Source organism: Scleropages formosus, chromosome 21 (genome assembly GCF_900964775.1).
Source record: "Scleropages formosus chromosome 21, fSclFor1.1, whole genome shotgun sequence".
NCBI lineage: Eukaryota > Metazoa > Chordata > Actinopteri > Osteoglossiformes > Osteoglossidae > Scleropages > Scleropages formosus.
In genome coordinates, this window is record NC_041826.1 from 14315604 (window position 1) to 14337367 (window position 21764).

A 21764-nucleotide genomic window follows, 5' to 3' on the forward strand; every position below is an offset into this window, starting at 1 on the left:
CTTATGTGCTATTCATAGCAGAATTATGTGGAAGTACAGTTTGTAAAGACTTTGACCTCCATCAGTCCACAGTCAGGTAGACGGTTCATAAATGGATGCAATTCAGCATCATGGCTGCTCTCTCCAGGGGGATGATCAGTACAGAAACATGGTATACAATCCTCAGTCAAGTGCTAAAGAACCTCGGGGTCTCGGCTAAGGATGTGCAGACATCTCTTGCCTTGATAAACTGTTCCTGAGTCACATATAAAAAACACTGAATAATGGCAGTGTTTATGGAGGAAAACCACTGTTCTCCAAAAAACATTGCTGCCTGTCTAGTATTTGCTGAGCACCAAACGGATGGTCCATAGCTATATCAGAGCAATGTTCTGTGGATAAATGAGACAAAAGTTAAGCTTTTTGTTAGATGTGCGCAGCATTACATTTGGTGAAAAACAAAACACCGCAAACCCTCATCCTAGCTGAAAAGCATGGTGGAGGGAGTGCAATGCTGCGGGGCTGCTTTGCTGCCTCAGGGTCTGGATGACTTGCAGTCATTGAGGGACCAATAAATTCCATCTTATATCTGGAAAATCTATAGCAGAATTTCAGGGCATCTGTCTGCAATGTAAAACTCAGAAGAAGCTGATTCGTGTAATGTGACAATGATCCAAAACACTGGAGGAAATCAACACCAGAGTGGCTAAATAGAAGAAATTCCATATTTCAGAATGGCCAAGTAGATACCTTACCTTGGTCCTGCTGAAATGCTGTGGCTTGATCTGAAGCAGGCTGTTCAACCGAGATATTCCAAAAATAGATGTGAACTGAAACCATTTTGTATAGAGGAACAGGCCAAAAACACCTGCAAACTGCTGCGCAGGTCTGATCAGCAGCCACAGAAACAGGATGGAGGATCTTGACAATAATGCACTTCCACAAGTTAGTAAATGTAATGGTTCATGTGAATTCTCCATCAACGACCACGACCGTTTAAACCGTTTGTTCAGTAAAGATACTGAAATGTAAAATTTGTATGCTTTAAATAAGAACGTCTTTATTATTATTATGACTTAGATGAAGATCAGGTCAAATTTAAAGAGACATTCATACAGAAATCCAGATAATTTCAAAGGGTTCATGAATTTTTTCTCACAACAGTAGGCCTTCAGTAAAATGAGTGGCGGGAGTGTGTGACCTGAAGCAGCAGTTCAAGTGGATCACACTCTGAGGGTCAGATGGCAATGAAGCAGAACAAACTGCGAGAGTCAAGTGAAATCATGCTGTGGTGCTGGGACCATTCCACCAGTATGGGTGGAAATATCTCATGATCTTTGTGCCTGGTCATTTTTCACATTGACGTGTCTGGACTTGTTAATCCATCTGACCAATCACTTTTCTCTTAGTCTGGATGTTAACTGACCCAACACCAGTGATTGCTGCAACAAGTGCTTTGACTGAAGTGTACGGCATGTGCCAGATGTCCATTCTTGTACAGTACAGCATTTCAGCAGTGAATTAAAAGCAGAAACTTCATCCCAATCAGCAGCTACTGTACATCCCAGGATCAACAGGCACCACAGTACATTAGGATGTGTTCCTTAAGCCTCATGCTGCTTCTTCTCCCAGAAGGGATCACAGCCTTCTGGTGGAGCTCTTAGTGGGGCAGAGCTCTCCGCTGAAACTTCACTCCCACCTCTCCCACCTAACTGCTTGCGTTCTCCTGCTGGGTTCCGACCCCAGGCAAGGAAACGAGAGGGGACGTCTCTTCATCGGCCTTTTCCGCTTCTGATCTGTCCAGTGCAACATTTTCAGCCACTCAGTGGTCCTGTGGTGTATGTTGTGTTGTCAAACTGCATCCCCGCTGTCACCGATTGCATTTGAGCATGACTTCCAGGTCTTTAATTCCTTCCTGTTTCTAATTTCTCAGTTAATATTTTCATACCGGCTTCCCAACTGGCAGACATCCAGGCCTGGGTGCACTGGTATGGAAGGAATGAAGGTCCATGGTCCTTGCTGGACTTGCAGGGGAACACGAGACATGGAGTCAAAGATCCTCTTGTTATTTTTTGTTTTTACAGGGTCTCGTTCTGAAGGAATCCGATCCTTCCTCTTCACAATATAGCACAATTCATAGATATTTAATAAACATTGTGGTGAAGGGCAAAAAAAATAAATGCTTGACTCATTAAATATTCCAGTGCTACATTATGAATCATGGTTCCTTTCCATGCCTTCTTAAAATAATTTTACATCCAAAATGAAATGATTTTTTTAAATTATTATTTCTTACTTCTGGAACTTTCTTAACTGTTGTGGTTAAGACAGGTCCCTGAAGAGTCAGAGACCCACTCTTTCCGGTCTTTGCTCACCCAGTGTGAAATTTCCAGAACCGTACAGGAAGGGGTTTTACAGTCCTGGGTGAATCATAGGTAGATTTACCCCAGGCAGAGGTGTGGGGCAATGTGTCTGGGGTAGATATGCAGCACTTGGTTGACTGTTTAGTGCATCACAAGTGGGTACTGATGTTGCCAGCATCCAGGACCCAGAACTGTTTTCTAGTTGAGTCCAATTAATGTAAGATACTAGTACGACATCATAGGGCTGACAGACACTAATATTCAAGTCAACTTGACGCATAAAGGAATGTTTTCTTTCTAGGAATTAAAATATGAATGCAATCTAAGTGCGTAGTACCAGTACATAGTACTTGCCTTGTATGTGAGTCTGTAGCACTAAGATCCTTTTTCTTATTTAACGCAATGTTTGGGTCATCTGTCTGCTGGGATGTTTACTATGGGAAAACGATCGCTGATAGCAGGACCTGAAATGTGTGTTCTAGTTTGTTGCTGGAGGCCATCTTCGTTTGCATGGCTCTCAGTGTGTGCTGGATGCCTCACTGGATGCCTGTGGGCCACTGATGGCACAGTAGGCACAGCTAAGGGGTTAGGCGGCTGGTGGTGGGCTTCTGGAGAAATCCCTCCCGGATCCCTTTTCACCCTTCTCTCTCATCGTTTCTCATTCTCCTGTCTCCTGCATCCCCACACTTGGATGAATAGAAAGCTTGAATGACAGGGAACGCTGTGATTGCCCCTCTGGAGGACAACACCGACAACCTGTCGAGCGGCAAAGACAACGAGAGGTTAGTCCATAAGGTGTTTGCTATGAAGTAGAGCCTGACATATCCAAGCATTGTCTACCACAATGACAGCTACATGTCTAACACATTTTCTGCGATGATAATGTTCTAATGAAGCGAGGTTTCACAGCTGCTCTGGTTACTCCTGTAGGTGTCCGGTAATCCACAGCGGGTGTTCAGGTGAGCGGCCACAACGGGAGCTCACCATCCAGTCGCTACCTCTTTAAGCTCAGTTTATGAAAAATTAAAACCAACGGTGTAGACCTCTGGTCCTTCAGGGTTAGAGTGGTGCAGGACGGAAAGTGCATTTAAGCCAGTGCCCGGTGGACGCCTGAAACGTCAGGTGAGGTAACACACTACCCTTGGTAAGTGGTAAAGTGCAGCAATGTAGAATAAGGACATAGCGTACAACAAGCATGAGCGTTCATTCAGTACTTACGCAGACTTTCGGTGTGTTTGCTGCTGCGTGTTAGGCATTCCCACCCTCTGTGGGGAAATACAGACATAGTATGCATGAAACATAGAAGCAGTGCACTGTTGTTTCCCAGTACAGTAACAATCTATGAGGAATATTAATACATTGACAAGGCAAAGTGCTGTGGCAGTACTGGAAGTGGCCACCAGGGGGCAGGATTCAGTAGCCGCACTTTTGCATTTTCCCTGACGTGACACTAAAGGGAGTAAAGTACTGGGTGAAAAACATTTCAGGATATGAGGGCAGGTAAAATACACAGAAAAGCCCGAATTACAGCTCAGAGCACAGAACTTAATCAGGTTTTTTTTGTGAGATACCTGGCAGCTGGTGACCCACTTTGTTACGTAAAAAGCCTGGTTGGTCAGCACCTGCACCCCTGGCCTGACTCAGACTCATCATGAATGCGAGAATGCGTTATCTCCGGCACGGTACCCTTACTGTCTCCCAGCAGCTCCTCAGCCATGAGGCCGTCTTGCCGGTTGCCCAACACGAAGGCCAGGAAGGAAAGGATGAGCGCGTCCAGGATGCCCATGATGGCCAGGATGTAGGCCCAGCGCACGGAGCAGGCGCCCAGGGTGTACTTGTCCGTCTTCTCACCACACATTCGCTTCACCTCGTCTGAGTCCCACCCATCGGGGAAGATGAGGCAGCCCAAAACCAGGCAGGTCCCTGAGGGAGGGAGACAGGGGGGCAAGGAGGAAGGCAAAAATGGGCCATAATGGGGTGAGAGTGTCTTTAAATGCAGTAAAGCGTCGAGACAGACAGAATGAAAGCACAGGTCGGCCTCAGCACAGATCACCCTTCAGCACTTTAAAAAGCGCAGCTCTGCCCATTTCCCTGCAGCCTTACCCCTCTTCCTTTTAATTCATTACTGATGGTTTGTTGGTCCTCCTACTGTCTTTCGAAGCGTTGATGTGAAAAACATCCCCGGCAGACCAGCGGCTGCAATTATTCACAGAGGATGCTTCTAGCTGTACTTTGAGCTCTCTGCATATTTCGGAAGCTTCCTTTCATGCTGCTCAGGGACGCTGAGGCTAAAAGCAACATGACAACATCGGTTCAGACCACAGAACCATGGGCGACATGTGGGAGGAGGCTGTGGGCGTTGCGTTTGCGGAGGGTGGGCGACGGCCCCGGATGAACGGGCACTCGAGCGAATGGGCGTGGAGCAGTCGATCCGAGGGCGCCGAGAGGCGCTGCCGTGCAGCGGTCGGGTACGGCCAGCTGGAGAATAGAATGAGTGTTGGGGGAGAGTGAAATTTCGCAAAATTTCAGGAATGATTAAGGTCATCGCTGGGCAGAGAGCACTGTGAAAGAGTGAAAGATGACCACCAGTCCAAACGCACTGCAGCCCCCTCAGACAGAAAGTTCACCTGGGTGTTCAGTTCAGTAATTCCACCCCTATTTGCAATGCCTACAATGGAGTTCGGCCAGTAGGGGGCGCTGTATCCAAACCTCCATTCTGGGCAGGCAGTCAGACACCGACATTTCAATCCTATCGCTTAACTTCTAATCACTGGCTAAGATGAACATTAGCGAAAATGATCCTTTCAGCTTCCACCTGAACACGCTCTTCTCTGGAGGTATTCTATGGCGGAAAGTGTAGAAAAGGTGGCCGAGAAAGTAATCACTCATTGCGGGTAATTAGTAAAATGCATTTGCTGTCACAGCCCCCTCTTAATCCTGGCCTCAATGCCATTGATCCCATGGACATCTGTCATTCGGAGCCCACAGGAGTGCGGTGCTGGAAAAGAAGCGCCGAGCACCTCCCGGCTTCTCAGAGAGAGGTCAGAGAGGGGTCGGCTCGAACCCCTGTGAGTTACCAACTTTGCTCATTCCTTCATCCCTGTTGATGGATCAGTCTCCTTCTGCAGTTAAGTCTCCATGATGGGCTGGCTATGGCTCACGGCTCTTCGCTCTTTCGCTTGCGTGTCGGCAGGCAGGCCCCGCTTTCTAAACTTTGCGGATGAGCGCTGCGTGACCCCCGAGCGTGCGGCGATGCCTGGTCGAGCACATGTGGGACGCTGTGCTGGTGCCTCAGACAAGGACGCACACCGGAGGACACGGCCGTTGGAGAATTCAAAGGTAGTTGAGTCTCCTCGCACCATCCTACACCTCTGAGCTACAGGGCCACCGCTGCGGATGTCAATTTAACACTCATTGCTGAGTTATAACTTTGATTTGATGCCGACCCCCCCCCCCCCCCAGTCCGCTAAGCTACTGCTGTTCACCCCCCCAAGAAGGCTTCCTGCTGACAGCTGTTTGCAGCCTCGTGGCAGATGCCTGCATGGAGGATTGAGCAGGCAGAACGGAATCAATGGGATCAGCGGATGGAGTGACAGCTGGACTTTCCTCCTCCCCGCTGCCGGCTCTTACTCACAGCTCAGTCTCCTGAGGCACACACCAGTGAGCGCTGATGCCGCCCTCGTGCGTGCGTACACTACACGTGCCCGTTGCGTGTGTGTGTGTGTGTGTGTGAAGCATGCAGATTGCTGCAGCAGTGCAGCACTGCGAGGAGATGGAGATATGAATACCAATAAGGAGGGTGCGGTTGCAGAGGAGCTCAGATGCCGAACCTTCTTTCTTCTCCTTCCCGGACGGCCGCGGGGGGACGTCGGGAAGGTACGAGTGTGCCACCAGTGCTGCCTGGCTCCACATCTCAGACAGTACGGCTCACGCAGGCTAAATTTCCCCAGGTACGGAGACTTGCGGTTCACGCTGTCCTGCTAAGACATTTGCATTGAAACACTGACGGCCTTTGAAATTTCTCTGGTTATGACTGGTTTTTCTCATGACTGATGATTTATGAAGCAGTACAAAGTTCTCCAGCCAGGTTCCACGATGGACCAGTCTGCTTGTGAAGGGCCACAGGCATGACCGATGTTACACTGTGGTATGTTGCACCCATGACCGGTCTTACATTGTGGTATATTACACACATGACCAGTGTTACACTGTGGTACGTTGCACACATGACCAGTGTTACATTGTGGTACGTTGCACAGATGACTGATGTTACACTGTGGTATGCTATACACAGTATATGTTACACATGCTGCCAGTGATACATGGTACAATATTACATACACTATGAGTGTTACAAAGTGGTATATCATGTATGATCAGTGTTACTGTGTGGCATGTAACATACACTATTAATGGTACAGTGTATTATGTTACGGGGGTGTGGTGGCGCAGTGGGTTGGACCGCAGTCCTGCTCTCGGGTGGGTCTGGGGTTCGAGTCCTGCTTGGGGTGCCTTGCGATGGACTGGCGTCCCGTCCTGGGTGTGTCCCCTCCCCCTCCGGCCTTGCGCCCTGTGTTGCCGGGTAGGCTCCGGTTCCCCGTGACCCCGTATGGGACAAGCGGTTCTGAAAATGTGTGTGTGTGTGTGTGTATTATGTTACATAACACACTTTATTAATAGTGTTGTTACGTTTATTACATACATTAATCTGGTGTGGTATGTTACACACAATATCTGTGTTGCAGTAACACAGTGTTAGTGTTGCTGTGTGGTATGTTACACATTATCAGTGCTATAGTGTGGTTTGTTATACGCAATATTAATGTCATGATGTAGTGTGTTACACACAGTGTCCATGTTACACACACACCGGCAGAAGCTGCTTGTCCCATATGGGGTCGCGGCGAACCGGAGCCTAACCCGGCAACGCAGGGCATAAGGCTGGAGGGGGAGGGGACACACCCAGGACGGGACGCCAGTCCATCACAATGTCCATGTTACTTTGTGGCATATTACACTGTGTGTGACATATCATATGCCATTGGTACAGAGTATAACATACCACACTGTTCCCCCGATACTGTGTGTAACATTACTGTACATAAAAGGGGAAGTGTACAACCTTGTCGAGACAGAAAACGAAACGCGGCAGCACCGCTATTATAACACGCAGTCCATCACATTGCAGCAGCACGTTCCAAACACTCGTGGTGCGGAATTGCGTCATCGCTGCATCTATATCAAGAGTTGTCATAATTCAGAGGTGAAGGAAATGGTCAAACGTGCTTCTCGTTCCGTCCTGTTTCCAGGGAGACTCGACAACAAATAGCGATACAGCAGTGGCGTTTCTTCACCGCGAGGCTCTAAGAGGCTCTTTCTAAGGGTGAAGCAGGCACTTTTTAAAGAGCCAAAAATAAACGATGCACATGAGGAAAAGATTAAGGTTACCGTATGGGAGGATGTGTAACAAAAGGGAAAAACATGCCCACCCCAGAGTCACATTCACACAGTCAATCTATATAAAATACCAGTGAAACTGATGATAATAATACGCTATCCTCTAGACACACTGGAATGTTTCCTCAGTCCAGGAAATGAAATGAAAGGTTTTAAATCCTTGCAGTGTGGTGGTTATGCAACACAGTAAAAGCTATAGAACTACTGTCCTTTTGGGTTTCTCATCATCACACCAGGTATGTGGTGAGCTGCTGATCTGACACGCAGTAGCTTATCTAGCTTCATAATGCCGTGTTTCTACATTCTCCATCCTCTCTATAGAATCTATATCTATATATAGGTGGTCCCCGACTTATGATGAGGTTACGTTCCGCGAAAACCATCGTTAGCTGAAAATGCATTGAATACACCTAGTCTATCGAACAGCATAGCCTTGCATACGTGCGGTGGCCGTGATGGGCTTGCCGCCTTCGTGCTGGGCAATTATCTTGAGTTTCTCCTCAATAGTAACTGCCCTTCTCTTCTTCTTCCCACCAGTAGCAGGAGACGCAGGCGGACATTTCTGTGACATTATGGCTGCACAAAACACAACCGCGAGACAGACTGGAAGATGTCGATCGTTACATTTGATTTGGCTGAGGGGTAAGAATGAGCGATTCCGATTCGTGGTAAATCTGGTCCTCACTTTAAAGTAGCTTGGAGGGCAGGTCGTCGAGTCAAATGTGACATTCCCTTCGCTGTTGTTGCTTCTCTATCCTGCAGTTCCACCTTTCGAGCAGTGGACATGACTGAGGCGTCATAACCTCTTATTCTCCTGGCTGTCTCATGTAGGATTGGGGGAGAATGGTTCACCTAATGCTAATGACCAAAGCTCCCTCTTTGTCGCCGCACTCCCAGATCCTGTCACCTGGAGAGAGTGAGAAGTGAAAACGGGGACAGCCCTCAGAAAATGTCCCGGACAAATGAGAGAAAAGCCGGACATATGTCCGAGCCAGCAGGACAAGTTTGCGTGCTCCTTGCCGGGCCTGTTCTTGGCTCAAAGTCTCTCGGCTGGAGCTGAAACCCTGGAATCCCGGCTCAGAACATTATACAGGCTCACGGTAACAGAGGGGCAGCCATACGGCAAAAACGCCATTTCCCATGAGTCTCCAGGGCAGGGAGCGGACGAAACGGCGAAGAGCAGGTGTTCTGATGAAGACCTCAAATACAGACCCATGCCAACGAATGAGAAGAGATGTCAACGCTGCCGTGGCGGAAATACTTAAATGAAAAAACACAGCTATTCAATGCTACCCTATTGTCGGAATGGTAGCGGCGGAGGACCTGACGGCAAAAAGCAACCCTCAAACACACACTTGTTGGAAGGGTAATGATGGCTCCAGAAGGGTGTGAATCTTGGCCTTACCATGTGGGTCGGCAGCTACAATAGTGACTGACTGATTCAGGCGCTGGGGGTATTTTAGCTGGTCCATTTGGCAGGGCCGGGTGTCAGTTTTTGTGAGTCTCCTGGCTTTGGGTTTTGGGAACTGTGTGACCGCTCTTTCATTTTTACACACGGGTGATGTGAGCGTTAATGTGTATGCTTGTGTATGTCCTAGCTCTTAGAGTAAGTGCATCTATGGGGTAGCTGCTAGTTTAGTGGTTAGACCTCCTGCCTTTGGGTCTAGAAGTCAGAGGTTTGATTCCTACTTCCAGTTGTAGTGCCCTTGAACAAGGTACTTACCCTAAATTGCTGCAGTGAAAATTACCCAGCTGTGTAAATGGGTGAACACCAATAAGTAACTTAACACTGTAAGTCGGTTTGGAAAAAAGCATCAGCTAAACGAGTAAAGGGGGGCATAGTGGCGCAGCAGGTTTGGCCTGTGCTTGCTCTTTGGTGGGTCTGGGGTTCAAGTCTGGCTTGGAGGGCCTTGTGACAGACTGGTGTCCCATCCTGGGTATGTCCTCTCCCCCTTCCAGCCTTTTGCCCTGTGTTTCCAGGTTAGGCTCTGGTTTGCTGTGACCCCACTTGGGACGAATGGTTTCAGTCAATGTGTGTGTGTTAAAATGAGTAAATGTGAATACGTAACCCCAAACAGTTGGGTATTGGTGCACATAAGGGAGAGCTTCTCAGCTCTTGCCATTAGTTCGGACACACCCAATACATCGTACCAGTGTGGAACGCTGCTTGTCCTCCATCGTTTTGTGTCAGGTATAAGTGCATAAGCCCTGAAGTTCTGGGTACCCAGAAAAGTGGCTCTCTGTGGCTCTTTGCTCCCTGTCATTCCCGACATGTGCGCCACGCTGCGGCGCCCGTGAAATGGGATTACAGTCTCTCAGCTCTTCCCATCCCTCCCGAATCCCATTTTCTGCTGCTCAGTGTTTGAATATCTGTGACCAGATGGATTATGCATAACACACCCTTGTTGTCTATTCCTCTGTAAATACATGCAGTGTGTGTTATATAAATAGCCCCACAAATGCGAATTATGCTTTCAGCGTATTCAATGTCATTTTCCAATTCATGTTTCCAGCCACTTTTGTCATTTAAATATGCGTTATATGCCCTTTACTCTCTATAATGAAACCTCGATGGAATTTCAACAGCATACGAGCCCAAAAAAAGGAGACTGCAGAGCTTGAGACGAGTATTTGCTTAAAAAGTATAAAGGTCCAGTGAAGTCAGGGGTTGATAAATGGCTCATAAATAGATCACAAATTCATGAATACAGTGCAGAGCTGTGCAAGTCATCCTGGTCCATCATGCTGTTGTTCCCCCTGGGTATTTTCTTACTACATGAGTTCAGGCTAAGCAATGAGCTCAAGCGTAGCGTACGAAAGCAGGCGGATGACAAAGTGGTTACATGAGGTTACATCAGACCGGAATCCTTAACCGCTGCATTAAACGCTGACCCCTATTTACACTATGCTGAGAGAAACAGACACACCTAGCATACCTGGGCAGTGCTAGCAACACGTGCACATATATCAGCCGGTGTCGAGGGGTCGAGGGGAGGACAAGCAGCCCATTCTCGCTGATTTTATCATCTTTTGACACCCATTTAACAGAGCTAAATTTGGATAAAGAAGTCCATCTTTGAATGCGTAGAGATGCGATAAATGACTCTTCACTTTTCTCGTAAGCTCCTCTTTTTCAGTAGCGGGATGTCAATAGGCAGGGAAGTTTCTTAATGATCACTGGGTAGAGTATGTTTAAATTATTCATATTTTTTTGCATTTCGCGAGCTGCATTTGAAGTTCTGTGATGGGATTGTGGAGAAATTCCTCAGATCTTGGATGTGCCGCTCAAAGTGATCCGTGCTCGGCTTCCGAACACGACGGAAAAGCCGATCAGATGAACGCTCAGCCACATCAAAGTCGAGCCCGTGGCTCTTATGCGCACAGTACACAGCAAACAGGATTTATGGATGGATGCGGGATAATCGAGGGTCTCTCGCTGTGCCGTTTAGATGGGCTCTATGGAAACCCAAACTACAGACGATGCTGAAGGAGGATCCCCCTCAGGTCTGTTGGGCTCACACGTTCCCTGTTGACTGAGAAAAAGGAGTGTGAAAGCTAGAGGCACGGAGACCAGTGAAGATGAGGTCATTCAGTGATTCATTGGCATGCGGAGGTGTGCCTCCAGTCATGGAGCAACATGCCTTAAAAAGCTCTGGATTCTGGGCAATACACATGAGAAGATGGGCAGGTGGTTGGCGTAGGATACCCATTTAATTTAATCCAAGCGAAAAATAATTAGGTTTTTTTCATGTATGGACACATCTGAAAATGTTAATAGGCTGCCTAGTGATTAGGACCGTGGGAGAGCGACCAAAAGGTTGCAGGTTCAAATCTCAGGAGAGACCAACCTTCAGCAGAGATACCTAACTTGAATTTCTTCTGCAAAAAAATCCAGCTGCACATCAGTCACTTTGCTTAAAAACATCTCCAGAACAGCCTCGTCTGCTCACTTTTGCTAACCACCCATCCAAGCCAGAGTTGCAGTGGTCCAGAGCCCATCTCAGAAGCATAGGGCCCCAGGCTAGTAGGGGTCCATCACAGGTACACATTCACTCATACAGTGCAAAACAGTGTTTGTACAAGTGAGTAAATGAATAACAAGGAAAGGTCCTGCTGGTTAATCACTCTTTAAAGGTCCCGCTGTTAATCACTCTTTACTGGTTGTCTTCTGCAATATCGCCATGGCGATGGGCTTATAATCAAATGCAATGGCCCAGCCAAGTCAGTCCAGCTGCTCATACTTGAGCGAGGCAGGAAACCGGCAGGGATAAGGGGGTGGCAGCGAGAACTTTGGTGATCAGTCACGGTCAGCTCAGCCCGGTGGAGCCACCCCAGGAAGCTGTTCATGACGATATCAAGAAAGGACCGGGGGTTGAGTTCCTCTTCCCAAACCTGTACACCAAACCTGACGGAGACAGAGCCGGTGAGGATGAGCAGGAGACCAGAAAGAAAGCCACCCGCGCTCTCAGCTTCACCTCCGAGTTCTGCCGCGGCAACGGAGCACAAAGCCGTGTCAACCTGGATGCCACCAGCCTTCAGGTTTTGCACAATTGGTCCATCTGCACTCAAAAAGGCCAGCTGAGGCGGGGGGGAGGAGTGCCGAGCGCCACACTAAGCTCGCTGTCCTGCTGGCTGCGTACCTTGGACAGTTCGGTGCTGCGGTGTACTTCAGGGAGGATTGTGTTTTAGCTGCTCTGTCCTTTGAGCCCTTGGTGAGTGGATGAGTGGGATGCGACGCCAACCTCGCCCGCCTACGCACAAACACACGTGCGTGCAGACCCACACAGAGACGCACAGCTTGTCCCCAGTGTCCGTGAGAGAGCAGAGCGCTCCAGGGCCATGTCCTCAGTTGACCCTCGCCACACTCTCTCGAACCCCAGCATGTCACCGGTTTGCCTCCCGCAGGTGGCCCGCTGAAAGAAAGCAGCCAGCTCACACGCAGCCGGTGCCATTTCTCCATCCAGATGCACGACTCGTGTCTAGACTTCCTAATCAAGAGACAGCAATGGCTACTTGCTGCTTTTGGTAGGTCACTGTGTCCTTGCCCCCCCCCCCCCCCCCCCCCAGGGCATTCTCAGAGAGCGGAAGAGAGACATAAATCATTTGCCTCCGCTCCAGGGTAAACCGAACCTGGAGATTATCGAGGACGGAAAATCCATTCTCCGCACCTGCAGATAGAGACGCGCTCCCGCTCCCAAGTCCTGATGAGATCACTCGCCCCGCCACAAAGAGCGGAGACCTGGCCACGCCAGCCAAATGCAGATTAATCTGTCTCAATTTGTGCCGCAGCCCCACTGCCCGTCCTGTCATACCAGAGAAGTGCGAAACTGAAGTTGTGCGGCAGGCCGATCTTCCCGCTTTTCCCCTCCACGAACCGGGTTTAACCGGTTTCGCTGGAGGTCTCACTGGCAAACCATTCACTCAAATTACGCAAGAGTGTCTCCATTCATCAAATAATGGCACCAACTTAAACGCATTTACATTTATTCCTTTAGCTGACACTTGTCTCCAAAGCAACTTGTGGTGTTAAGCTACCCGCAATTATTTTCCCATTTTATACAGCTGGGTAAGTTTAACTGGAGCAAATCAGCGCGAGTCCCTTCATCGAGGGTACTACAGCAGACGGAATTCAATCTCGGGCTCCCCGAGCGGAAGGTGCAAGCTCTACCACTACGCCACCCACTGCCTGATACACTCAGTCTAGAGTCTGGCTGTCAAACAACAGATGCGAAATAACGCAGTCGTGGTCCCACTGTGCCACCGAGGCCTGCGGTGTCATTATGAGCATGGTGCCGATGGTGTTTCGGATCACAAATTTAGTCCCGTGCTCTACGTGGATCCATGATGCTGGACCCTATCTGTATGCCTATACCCTTCATAACTGCAGCTTCATCTGCGTAGCAGCCTGTTTGCCCCTACCCCCCCCAGGTTCTGGTGAAAGTGAATTCAGATGGTTGAGTTCACTAATGAAAAGGGCAGTGGCAGAAGCATGCTTTCGTAAGGAGATTTAAAGCGGCCTCACCCTGGGGGTGATGGGAGTGGTGTGAGAGTGCATGTTGGTGGAGGGTGAGCGAATCTTCATTTCACCTACGCAGCACTGAGCGTCGGGCAGCAGCAACTTCGCATTAGCTTTCAGCAGGCAGCGCTCTGCTCGGAGTGGATTGTGATTAAAAATGACCAGAGTTCACCCCAGCCTCCTTCGGTCTTGGACATTCATTTTCAGCATAAGAAGGTTTTTTTGGATTCATTTCAACTGGTCTCTGTCAATTAGGCAGAATATCACTCAAACACATGGAGACCATGCAAAATATAATATTCAATATGTATTCAAATATAATGAAAAAACTGAAATGTGTTATTAGCGCACAGTTTATTGATGGAGGCTCTTCACTGTTGCAGATGTTGACTGATTCCTTTGGGTTCTGAAGCCGAAAGCGCTGGTTCACGAAATAAAAAAAACGGAGTACGTGTTATTATCTACCAACAAAGACAAATAAAATACTTTTTTTTAGAGGACTCTCATTACTTTCTGACTGGTGTTTTCACCCAGAACCTTTGGCCATGTGAATCCTTGTACCCGGTGCTGCGCTCCACAGCATTACGGAGCGGTGCCTCGTGTCCGGACGGCTACGACCCGGGTGCCCCATTATCGAGGGAGATGGGGAAGATGAGCTTTGCTGCAGATGAGCACTTAGAGACGCTTCTTCCAAGGTGGCTACTTAATCAGTCCCGAATAAGCCGGGGACCAGCAGAGTCCTTTATCCCTGTGCCGTGGCCCTCATACCTATAAGGCTTGAATGACTGGCACTGCCGTGTCACGGTGCTGTTGTCCTGAGCATCTGGGACTGAGGTCTTGGTGCTTTTCCTGTCTCCTCCATCAATATCCCCAGAGTCCTAGGAGCTACTATTAGGCATGATGGGATGTGCCTTCTTAGTGTAAGTATCAGTCTCGGTGTGTGAGTTTGCGTGCCCTCTGGGACTCCCAACTCCACCAAACCTCCTTTGCACCAGTGTGTTGAGAACACATCTATTGGAACCTGGATCATCCAAGACCACATATACCTGATAGCACAGGTGAAATGCAAAGAGAGACCAGGTAAAGAATCTATCAACGATATGAGTGGTTTTCTTCAACGCTTAAAAGAAAATGCTCTTTTTCTGCTGATTGGGCCATAGTTTCAGGCTGGAATGTGTTCTTCTGAGTTGGATAATTGTGAATTCTGTCTATGTTCCTTATTTGCGGAGAGGAAGGCCAAAGTGAGACATGCCTCCACCTGCGTATCTCCTGAGTGGGACCCGAAGGCCCGAGTCCATTCCAGATGTTGACCTGCTATACCTTTGCACTTTGACTCATTCCTATCACAGTCACAGGGCTGCTGACAACCCCCAGTAGATTACCATACTGTATTTTTATCTCCAGGATGGCAGACAGCTACAATAAGGATGAACACAACAGCATATTCCACAGGGGAACGGAGAATGACAGGACGGCTGGGAACACCGAGTGCTCTGCCGAATTATGAGAGAGGGGGTGAGGGCGGTTGGCGAGGGGATGAAGGGGCGATTTGCTTTAACAGCTTCTCCGAAGTGCACAAATAATAGGAGAGTCATTGGGCCCATGAGTCTGAGTGCAGGAGAGACTTTGACACATCTCTCGTACCTTTCCGGAAAGCTTCATTCAGGCTCCTGGATGTTCCCTGCCCTCCTCCACAGCTGAGCAGATGCGCCAGTCTCCATGGGAGAGGAAGAGGGAATGAGAGAGCCTCCCATCTGCTCACGAATCGCCAACCCTCTTGTCCGCCCGCCCATCAAGATAAACCCTGTCTAATGTCTTATTAGCCCCACTAAGTGGCACCCATGTCAGACGGCATGATACTCTGACAGGTTTTCAAAGAAGGCCTAAGGGTGGGTGGAGGGGAGTCTGTTTTTGAGCTGTCGGCCTGTCGTACAAATGGGGCGTCTCGAATGGAGACAGCCAATCTGCATAGCGAGACCGGCCTTGGGTGGAAGATGAAGAATCCTCTCGTCATTTTCTTTTCATCCAACCTGACGTCTAATTTATGGCCTCATTAGGCGTCTGCCATTGTTCTAAAATCCCTTCCTTTCCCTAGCTCTGGAGCATCCTACTGTCCTTCAGCAGTGGCTCCCCTTCAGCTTTCCACAATTCCACCTCATCTCTTTCGCTCCCCACCAGAAACCCGGAGGTGTCTCCTACCTCCCCGACCCCACAGGTGACAGCAGACCTCCATTCTGTACCCTTGCGTGACTCGACTCACTGAACACCGAAACTTCACAAACACGACATCTACGCTATGCACCTGATGTTAGAAGATCAACTCACTCACACTGGAAGAAAAGGTGGTGCGCACACACACACACACACACACACAGACAGTCCTGCAAGGCAAAGGCTGTACTTATGCACCTGGCTATGGACACGTTCATGTTTATGTTTTCCTTTACTGAACTGACACACACACTAACACTAACACTGGGTGTCACACACCTAATCTGACTCTTCTTCAGTTGTGGATATTACGATTCCTGTTCTGCAAGCACGTGGGGGCAGCTGGGAGGACACATAATCCTGAGATGCAGTGGCATCTGGTATGGAGAATGAGGAAGAGCAGTTTTAGAGACTCGAACATCAGTTTTTTTCAGAATATTTAATAGGTTGGAAAGAGAAACTGAGGGAAAGAAAGGCTTAATTATCGCTGACCTCATGGCTTGGCTGGGTGCAAAGGCTGTTTTGTTGCATGTTTTGGAGTTTAGGGTGCACAGAGCCAGGGAGGAGAGTTGTAGTTGGCTGGGTGGTTATACAGTAGCCCAGTTTGAAAGCAGAAGAAAAAGGGCTGCTGGGAAAAAACAGTCCAGCAAATCAACAGAAAGAGACAAGAAGAGAGAGAGAGCAGTTGGGGCTGGAGGGGGATCCTGGATGATGATGCCCCACCTTATGAAACAAAGGTGGTCCTCATTTTCCATTATTGCGCAGCTGTGAAGGTGCTGAACGATGTCTACAGAATCACAGGCGTCTGCGTCACAGCGGGAAAGAGCTGAACTCATCGGGATGCTATTCTGCCGAAGACCAAGTGTACATTTTTCTTTAAAATGTTCACGGCTCAAGAGCAGACATCTGCGAAGCTCCACAGATGCTGACCTTGTTGTTCATTCTCTCGTGAAACACCCAGGCTTTATTTCCCTCTGCCTGCGGAGCACACACCTGAGGAAAGGAACCTGGCTGTGGCTCAGGGTACAAAACCAAGAGGTCATTCGCGGTTGTGTTCTGATGGAGTCACCACTGAGTGCACATGTAACCGGCGCCAAAAAAGAAGTGCAGCTGCTGGACTGTTTGCAGTCACAAGATGAGCACTTCCTGTGGCTTCGTTCAGCTGAATGCAAAACCTGAAATCATTCTGATAACTTGCAATGACGCGGTGCCCCGAAAACTCTCCAGTCTGGCACCCTTCATGAAACCTGAGTAAGAAGGAGAAACATTTACACGCACTGACTGAAACCGCTTAGCCTAAGTGGGGTCGCAGAGAGCCAGAGCCTAACCTGGCAACACAGGGCGTACGGCTGGAGGGGAAGGGGACGCACCCAGGACAGGATGCCAGTCCACTGTAAGACACCTCCAGCAGGACTCAAACCGTAGACCTACCAGAGAGCAGGTGTAGGCCAAACCCACTGTGCCACCACGGCCCCTCGAGAAACATTTACTGGTTCAAAATCCAGGAAAAATCCAGGTCTTCTGCACTTGAGTAAGATACTTAAAATGCCATTGCTCTAGTAAAACACACGTAGCTGTAACTAGATCAGGTGACATGGTGGTATAGTGAGTAGTGGTGCCATCTAACGGCGCCTGAGTGGTACAAGAGGATGTGGGTTCAGTCCCCACTCGGTACATGTGATTAAGGTGAACTGATATCTCTAAACTGTGACCGCATGTGCGGCTGCCCTGCAATGGAGTGGCGTCCCGTCCGGAGTGCAGTGCTTCTGCGATAATCTCCAGATCACTGCGACCCTGCTCAGGATGAGCGGTTACTGAAATTGGATGGGTGGATGAAAACAAGCAAAACTGTAACTCACCTTAGAGAAGTGGCTCAGCTAAGCAATGAAATGCCAGGATTATTTATGATGATAATAGAAATGGAGGGATGAGAGAGAGAGGAAGAAGGGAGGATGTGGGGACTGAGGGGCAGACTTTGGTAAGGAGGTGACCGATCCTGTGCTGTCCTCAGGGTCACGGTTCCGGGGTCACTCGGTGATGAGCAGTGTCATTTGCGGAGGGTCCCTTCCCGTCACTCTAAGCGCAGCCTGCTGAGTGACCAGTCTTCCATAACGACACGCAGCGGCGCCAACACGCTTCCCACCTAGACCGCAGAGTCCTCTCCCGCCCCTCTCAGTAACTCGCCACGGGGAGCTGGGGTGTTGCGAACACACTGCTGCCTGTTTCTCAGTCACAACTCAAACAAAGCGTCACACTTGCGTGAGAGCTGCACGGGATGAACCACGTGTCCTTCTGCAACTGCCTCCGCTCCCACCCACAACCTGCCCCAGGAGTGCTGATCATGTGCGCCGAACAGCTGAGCACAGCCAATAAATTAAGCCAATCACATTAACGACTGTGTGAAAAACACCCCCCCCCCCCCCCCCCCCCGAAAAAATAAAAATGTGCCAAAACTGAATAATAATGTTGTTTATGCGCTGCCGACTTTACTCCGGCCTTTGTGTTCTGTGTTTGTGCAGGAAAAAACTGCATCAGGCTATATTTACATATTCTGACAAACCCCAGTGCATTAATTAGTCTCCAAAGAGATGAAAATATAAAGCACACAGCAGAATCCCGCACCGAAGTCCCGCATGCTCCAGTGAAACAGTCTGCATATTTAATGAATCTCCATTTAACAAAAAACCTCGAGCTTCCAAAGCGATGACACCGTTGACAAGGTGCTAATTACCGCTGTCAGGTTGTATGTTGTTCCATCGCTCCCTGGAGTGACTCTCTAAGTAATCTAGCGCCTTCGTCATAATTCCAGGGTAACCGCAGCGGTACATTAGCGCAGGTGGGGAAAAGAGGTCGAATCAGAAGTGAAAAACACATAATATAACTGAGAAGATTTTAACGTTTTCATCTTCAAGGTGGCATGCACACACACACACACATTTTCAGAACCGCTTGTCCCATACGGGGTCGCGGGGAACCGGAGCCTACCTGGCAACACAGGGCGCAAGGCCGCAGAGGGAGGGGACACACCCAGGACGGGACGCCAGTCCGTCACAAGGCACCCCAAGCGGGACTTGAACCCCAGACCCACTGGAGAGCAGGAGTGTGGTCTAACCCACTGCACCACCGCACCCTCCTAGGTGGCATGCAATGCCAGATAATAAACTTTTCACCTATTTATGCACGGTGCTCCTGCTGTATCAGTTCAGGGTAAGTACCCTTAATCGAGGGTACTACAACAGGAGTGGGATTCCAACGACAAACCTTAAGATTCTAAGGTGGCCCAAAAGCGCACGGCTCAGTAGAGTAACCGACTTCCATATCCTCTACTGACAATCGGTCTTTTTCAAGCAAGTTTGCACGTATATCTTGTCACCCCAGCAGGCTACATACATATCTCTGATCGGTCGCGGTGTTTGGTGAACAGGTAAGACCCAGCCAGCGCGACACACCTGAAGCGAGCTGCATCCAGCCGCAGATCTTGTACACGGTGGCCGTGCTGCAGAAGAAGAAGAGCAAGAAGCAGCCGATGCAGGTGATCACCAGCATCATGGACGTGCCGATGAAGAAAGAGGCGGCCTTGAAGGCGCCAGACGGGATGGTGCTGAACTCGGTGAAACTGCCCTGGCACGTGAGCTCCCTGGACAGCCCGTTCCCGATGCAGTAGTGAAAGAGACCGAAGTAGCCGGCCTGGGGGGTGTCCACGCCGTCCCCGATCCAGTAGGGCTGGATGAAGCACACCACGTTGACGATGGCGAAAAGCACAGTGAAGATGGCCCACAGGACCCCGATGGCTCTGGAGTTCCTCACGTAATTAGTCTGGTAGATCTTGGCGGCTTCGGAGGCAGGAAGCATGGTTGCGGGGGTCCCGGGGACCATGTCCCGTATTCAGATGTGCTTCCTTCCTTTCGCGAAACGACGACAGGTAGCTCCGCCGCAAGGCTGCGGGGTTTCGGAGCGCGAGCTCTTCCGGTCCGCTTTCCTCTCGACGGGCTCACATTTCCGGCGCGGACGCCGGCAGCCGGGAGGAGGCCGAAGCGGGGCGGACCGACGCTCCAGAGTCACGCGCGTCGATTTGAACCTACAGGTATCGGCCCGCCTCACGGGCGCTCGTCCGATGGCTCCCGTCCCCCCCGATGGCCCCTTTCTCTCCCGCTCCCGCTGCCCGCGGACGCACCCCGCTGAAGGCACCCCCACTTACCCCCCGCCTCTGTCATGCCATGGTGATGTGCGAGACCCCAGCAGTCCACCGCGCCTCGCACGAATGACACACAGCAGCAGAAAGAAGTTATTCAGGAATGACACCTCCGGGGGGCGGACACCTCAGCCATTGCGACTGCAAAGGAAAAAAATAAAAAACGAGCCGTCAGCAGCGGTTCTTGGCGGATGCCGGAGCCCTTCCTCTCCTCCTCCGTCACACCAGGCAGACTCTATCTATGTGCCACTTCTTCTTTAAACGGACATTCGCAGAGAACGAGATAGAACATGAAATCCCGCAGGATGCGCGTGACCGCTCGCGCGTACTAGTTTGTTGCCACGGAGACAGTTTTCGGACAGACCTTCAGCTCCTCCTATACGGAATGAGGGATGAGGATGAGGATGACGAGGATGATCGGAGGCGGCGGGCAGCCCCGCGCCGCGCGCTCTCTCTTCTTCTTCCTCCCCTGCCCTGGCTACCGCAGCTCGCGCTACCCCCTCCTCCTCCCGCGCGCCTGTCCTCTTCCACACACGATCCCCGTCATCGCCGCGTGTCCCCCTGGGTGTCGGCCGCTGCTCCCGCGGGGCTCCTGTCGCCGCTGCGCGAGGACCCGCGCCGGGAACGTCCGCAACTCTCGGACCGACGGCGCGCGCGCACCGGTCTCGGCGGGCGCGAGTGCGACACCTTGAGCGTACGCGCGCATCACACGTATCGCGCGCATCGCCGGGGGGTGGGACGGTGACAATTGACGTCACGTTTTCAAAGTAGTTCTCGCGACTGGTGGGTTGACTGGCGGTGGTGAACCGCGGGAACCATTATGCGCGCTCGAAAATGCAGATATCGCAGTCATTCACACGCTGTTTAATGTTTAATCGGCCCTCGGAGACGCGCCATCCATTGCGCTCGCCCACGCGGGACTACAGTAATCTGATTAGTGCCCTTCATCCCCTGGCATCGTGACAGCGCCGTGAACGCGCACTGGAGTCAATCCCCAAAGGTTGTAGCGAAGGGTCGCGGACGCCAGCGGTGTGAGATACGCGGGTCCTGCGGGACGTGGAAAGACGGACTTCACTGACTGTTCAGACTCGATCCGAAAAACTTGGCGCTATGGATTTCCCCCTTACCACACTCACACCGTCATTTACCTTTCTCTAAATGATGCGACAGTAATCAACCACGATTTACCGTCTATAGCAGCCTATTCTTAGTGGGGTAACCGAGGGTAAGCAATGGTACTACACAGTGGGGGTTGAATTCAACTCTAAAACCTCCACTAAAATTCATAATACACTTCCCCAGGGTTAGGGGGATGGACTAAAGAGGCTGTTTTTTACATTTATTTGCTTAGCAGATGCTTTTCTCCAAAGCAACTTCCAATGAACTCTATGTGTTATGAACCCACACACCTTATTCACCAAAGTAACTTACACTGATACACTACTTACACTGGGTCACTCATCCATACATCAGTGGAACACACTCTCTCTGTCTGTCACTCACACACTATGGGTGAACCTGAGCAGCATGTCTTTGGACTGCGGGA

The 21764-nt window shown here is 50.0% G+C and overlaps 1 protein-coding gene across 2 annotated transcripts; it reads right to left on the bottom strand.

Moving 5' to 3' along the window:
• Nucleotides 1-1148: 1148 nt before the first annotated feature.
• Nucleotides 1149-20165, bottom strand: LOC108918648 (LHFPL tetraspan subfamily member 3 protein). 2 transcript variants are annotated; one of them, XM_018726113.2, is made up of 4 exons: nucleotides 19476-20165; nucleotides 4035-4265; nucleotides 3561-3607; nucleotides 1149-3098 (listed from the first exon to the last, which is right to left on the bottom strand). In XM_018726113.2, the coding sequence occupies exons 1-3, from the start codon at nucleotides 19900-19902 to the stop codon at nucleotides 3591-3593; spliced, it is 675 nt and encodes a 224-aa protein (XP_018581629.2). In that variant the 5' UTR covers nucleotides 19903-20165; the 3' UTR covers nucleotides 1149-3098; nucleotides 3561-3590. The 2 variants fall into 2 exon arrangements, with proteins under 2 accessions (XP_018581629.2, XP_029103378.1); XM_029247545.1 differs by lacking the exons at nucleotides 1149-3098; nucleotides 3561-3607 and having other exon boundaries at nucleotides 3793-4265.
• Nucleotides 20166-21764: the final 1599 nt, after the last annotated feature.

Coding starts and splice junctions, on each gene's coding strand:
- LOC108918648 (XM_029247545.1), bottom strand. CDS start 19,902: ATGGTCCCCGGGACCCCCGCAACCATGCTTCCTGCCTCCGAAGCCGCC. Junction 4,266..19,475: donor CTGGATGCAGCTCGCTTCAG/GTGTGTCGCGCT, acceptor TCCCTCCCTCAG/GGACCTGCCTGGTTTTGGGC.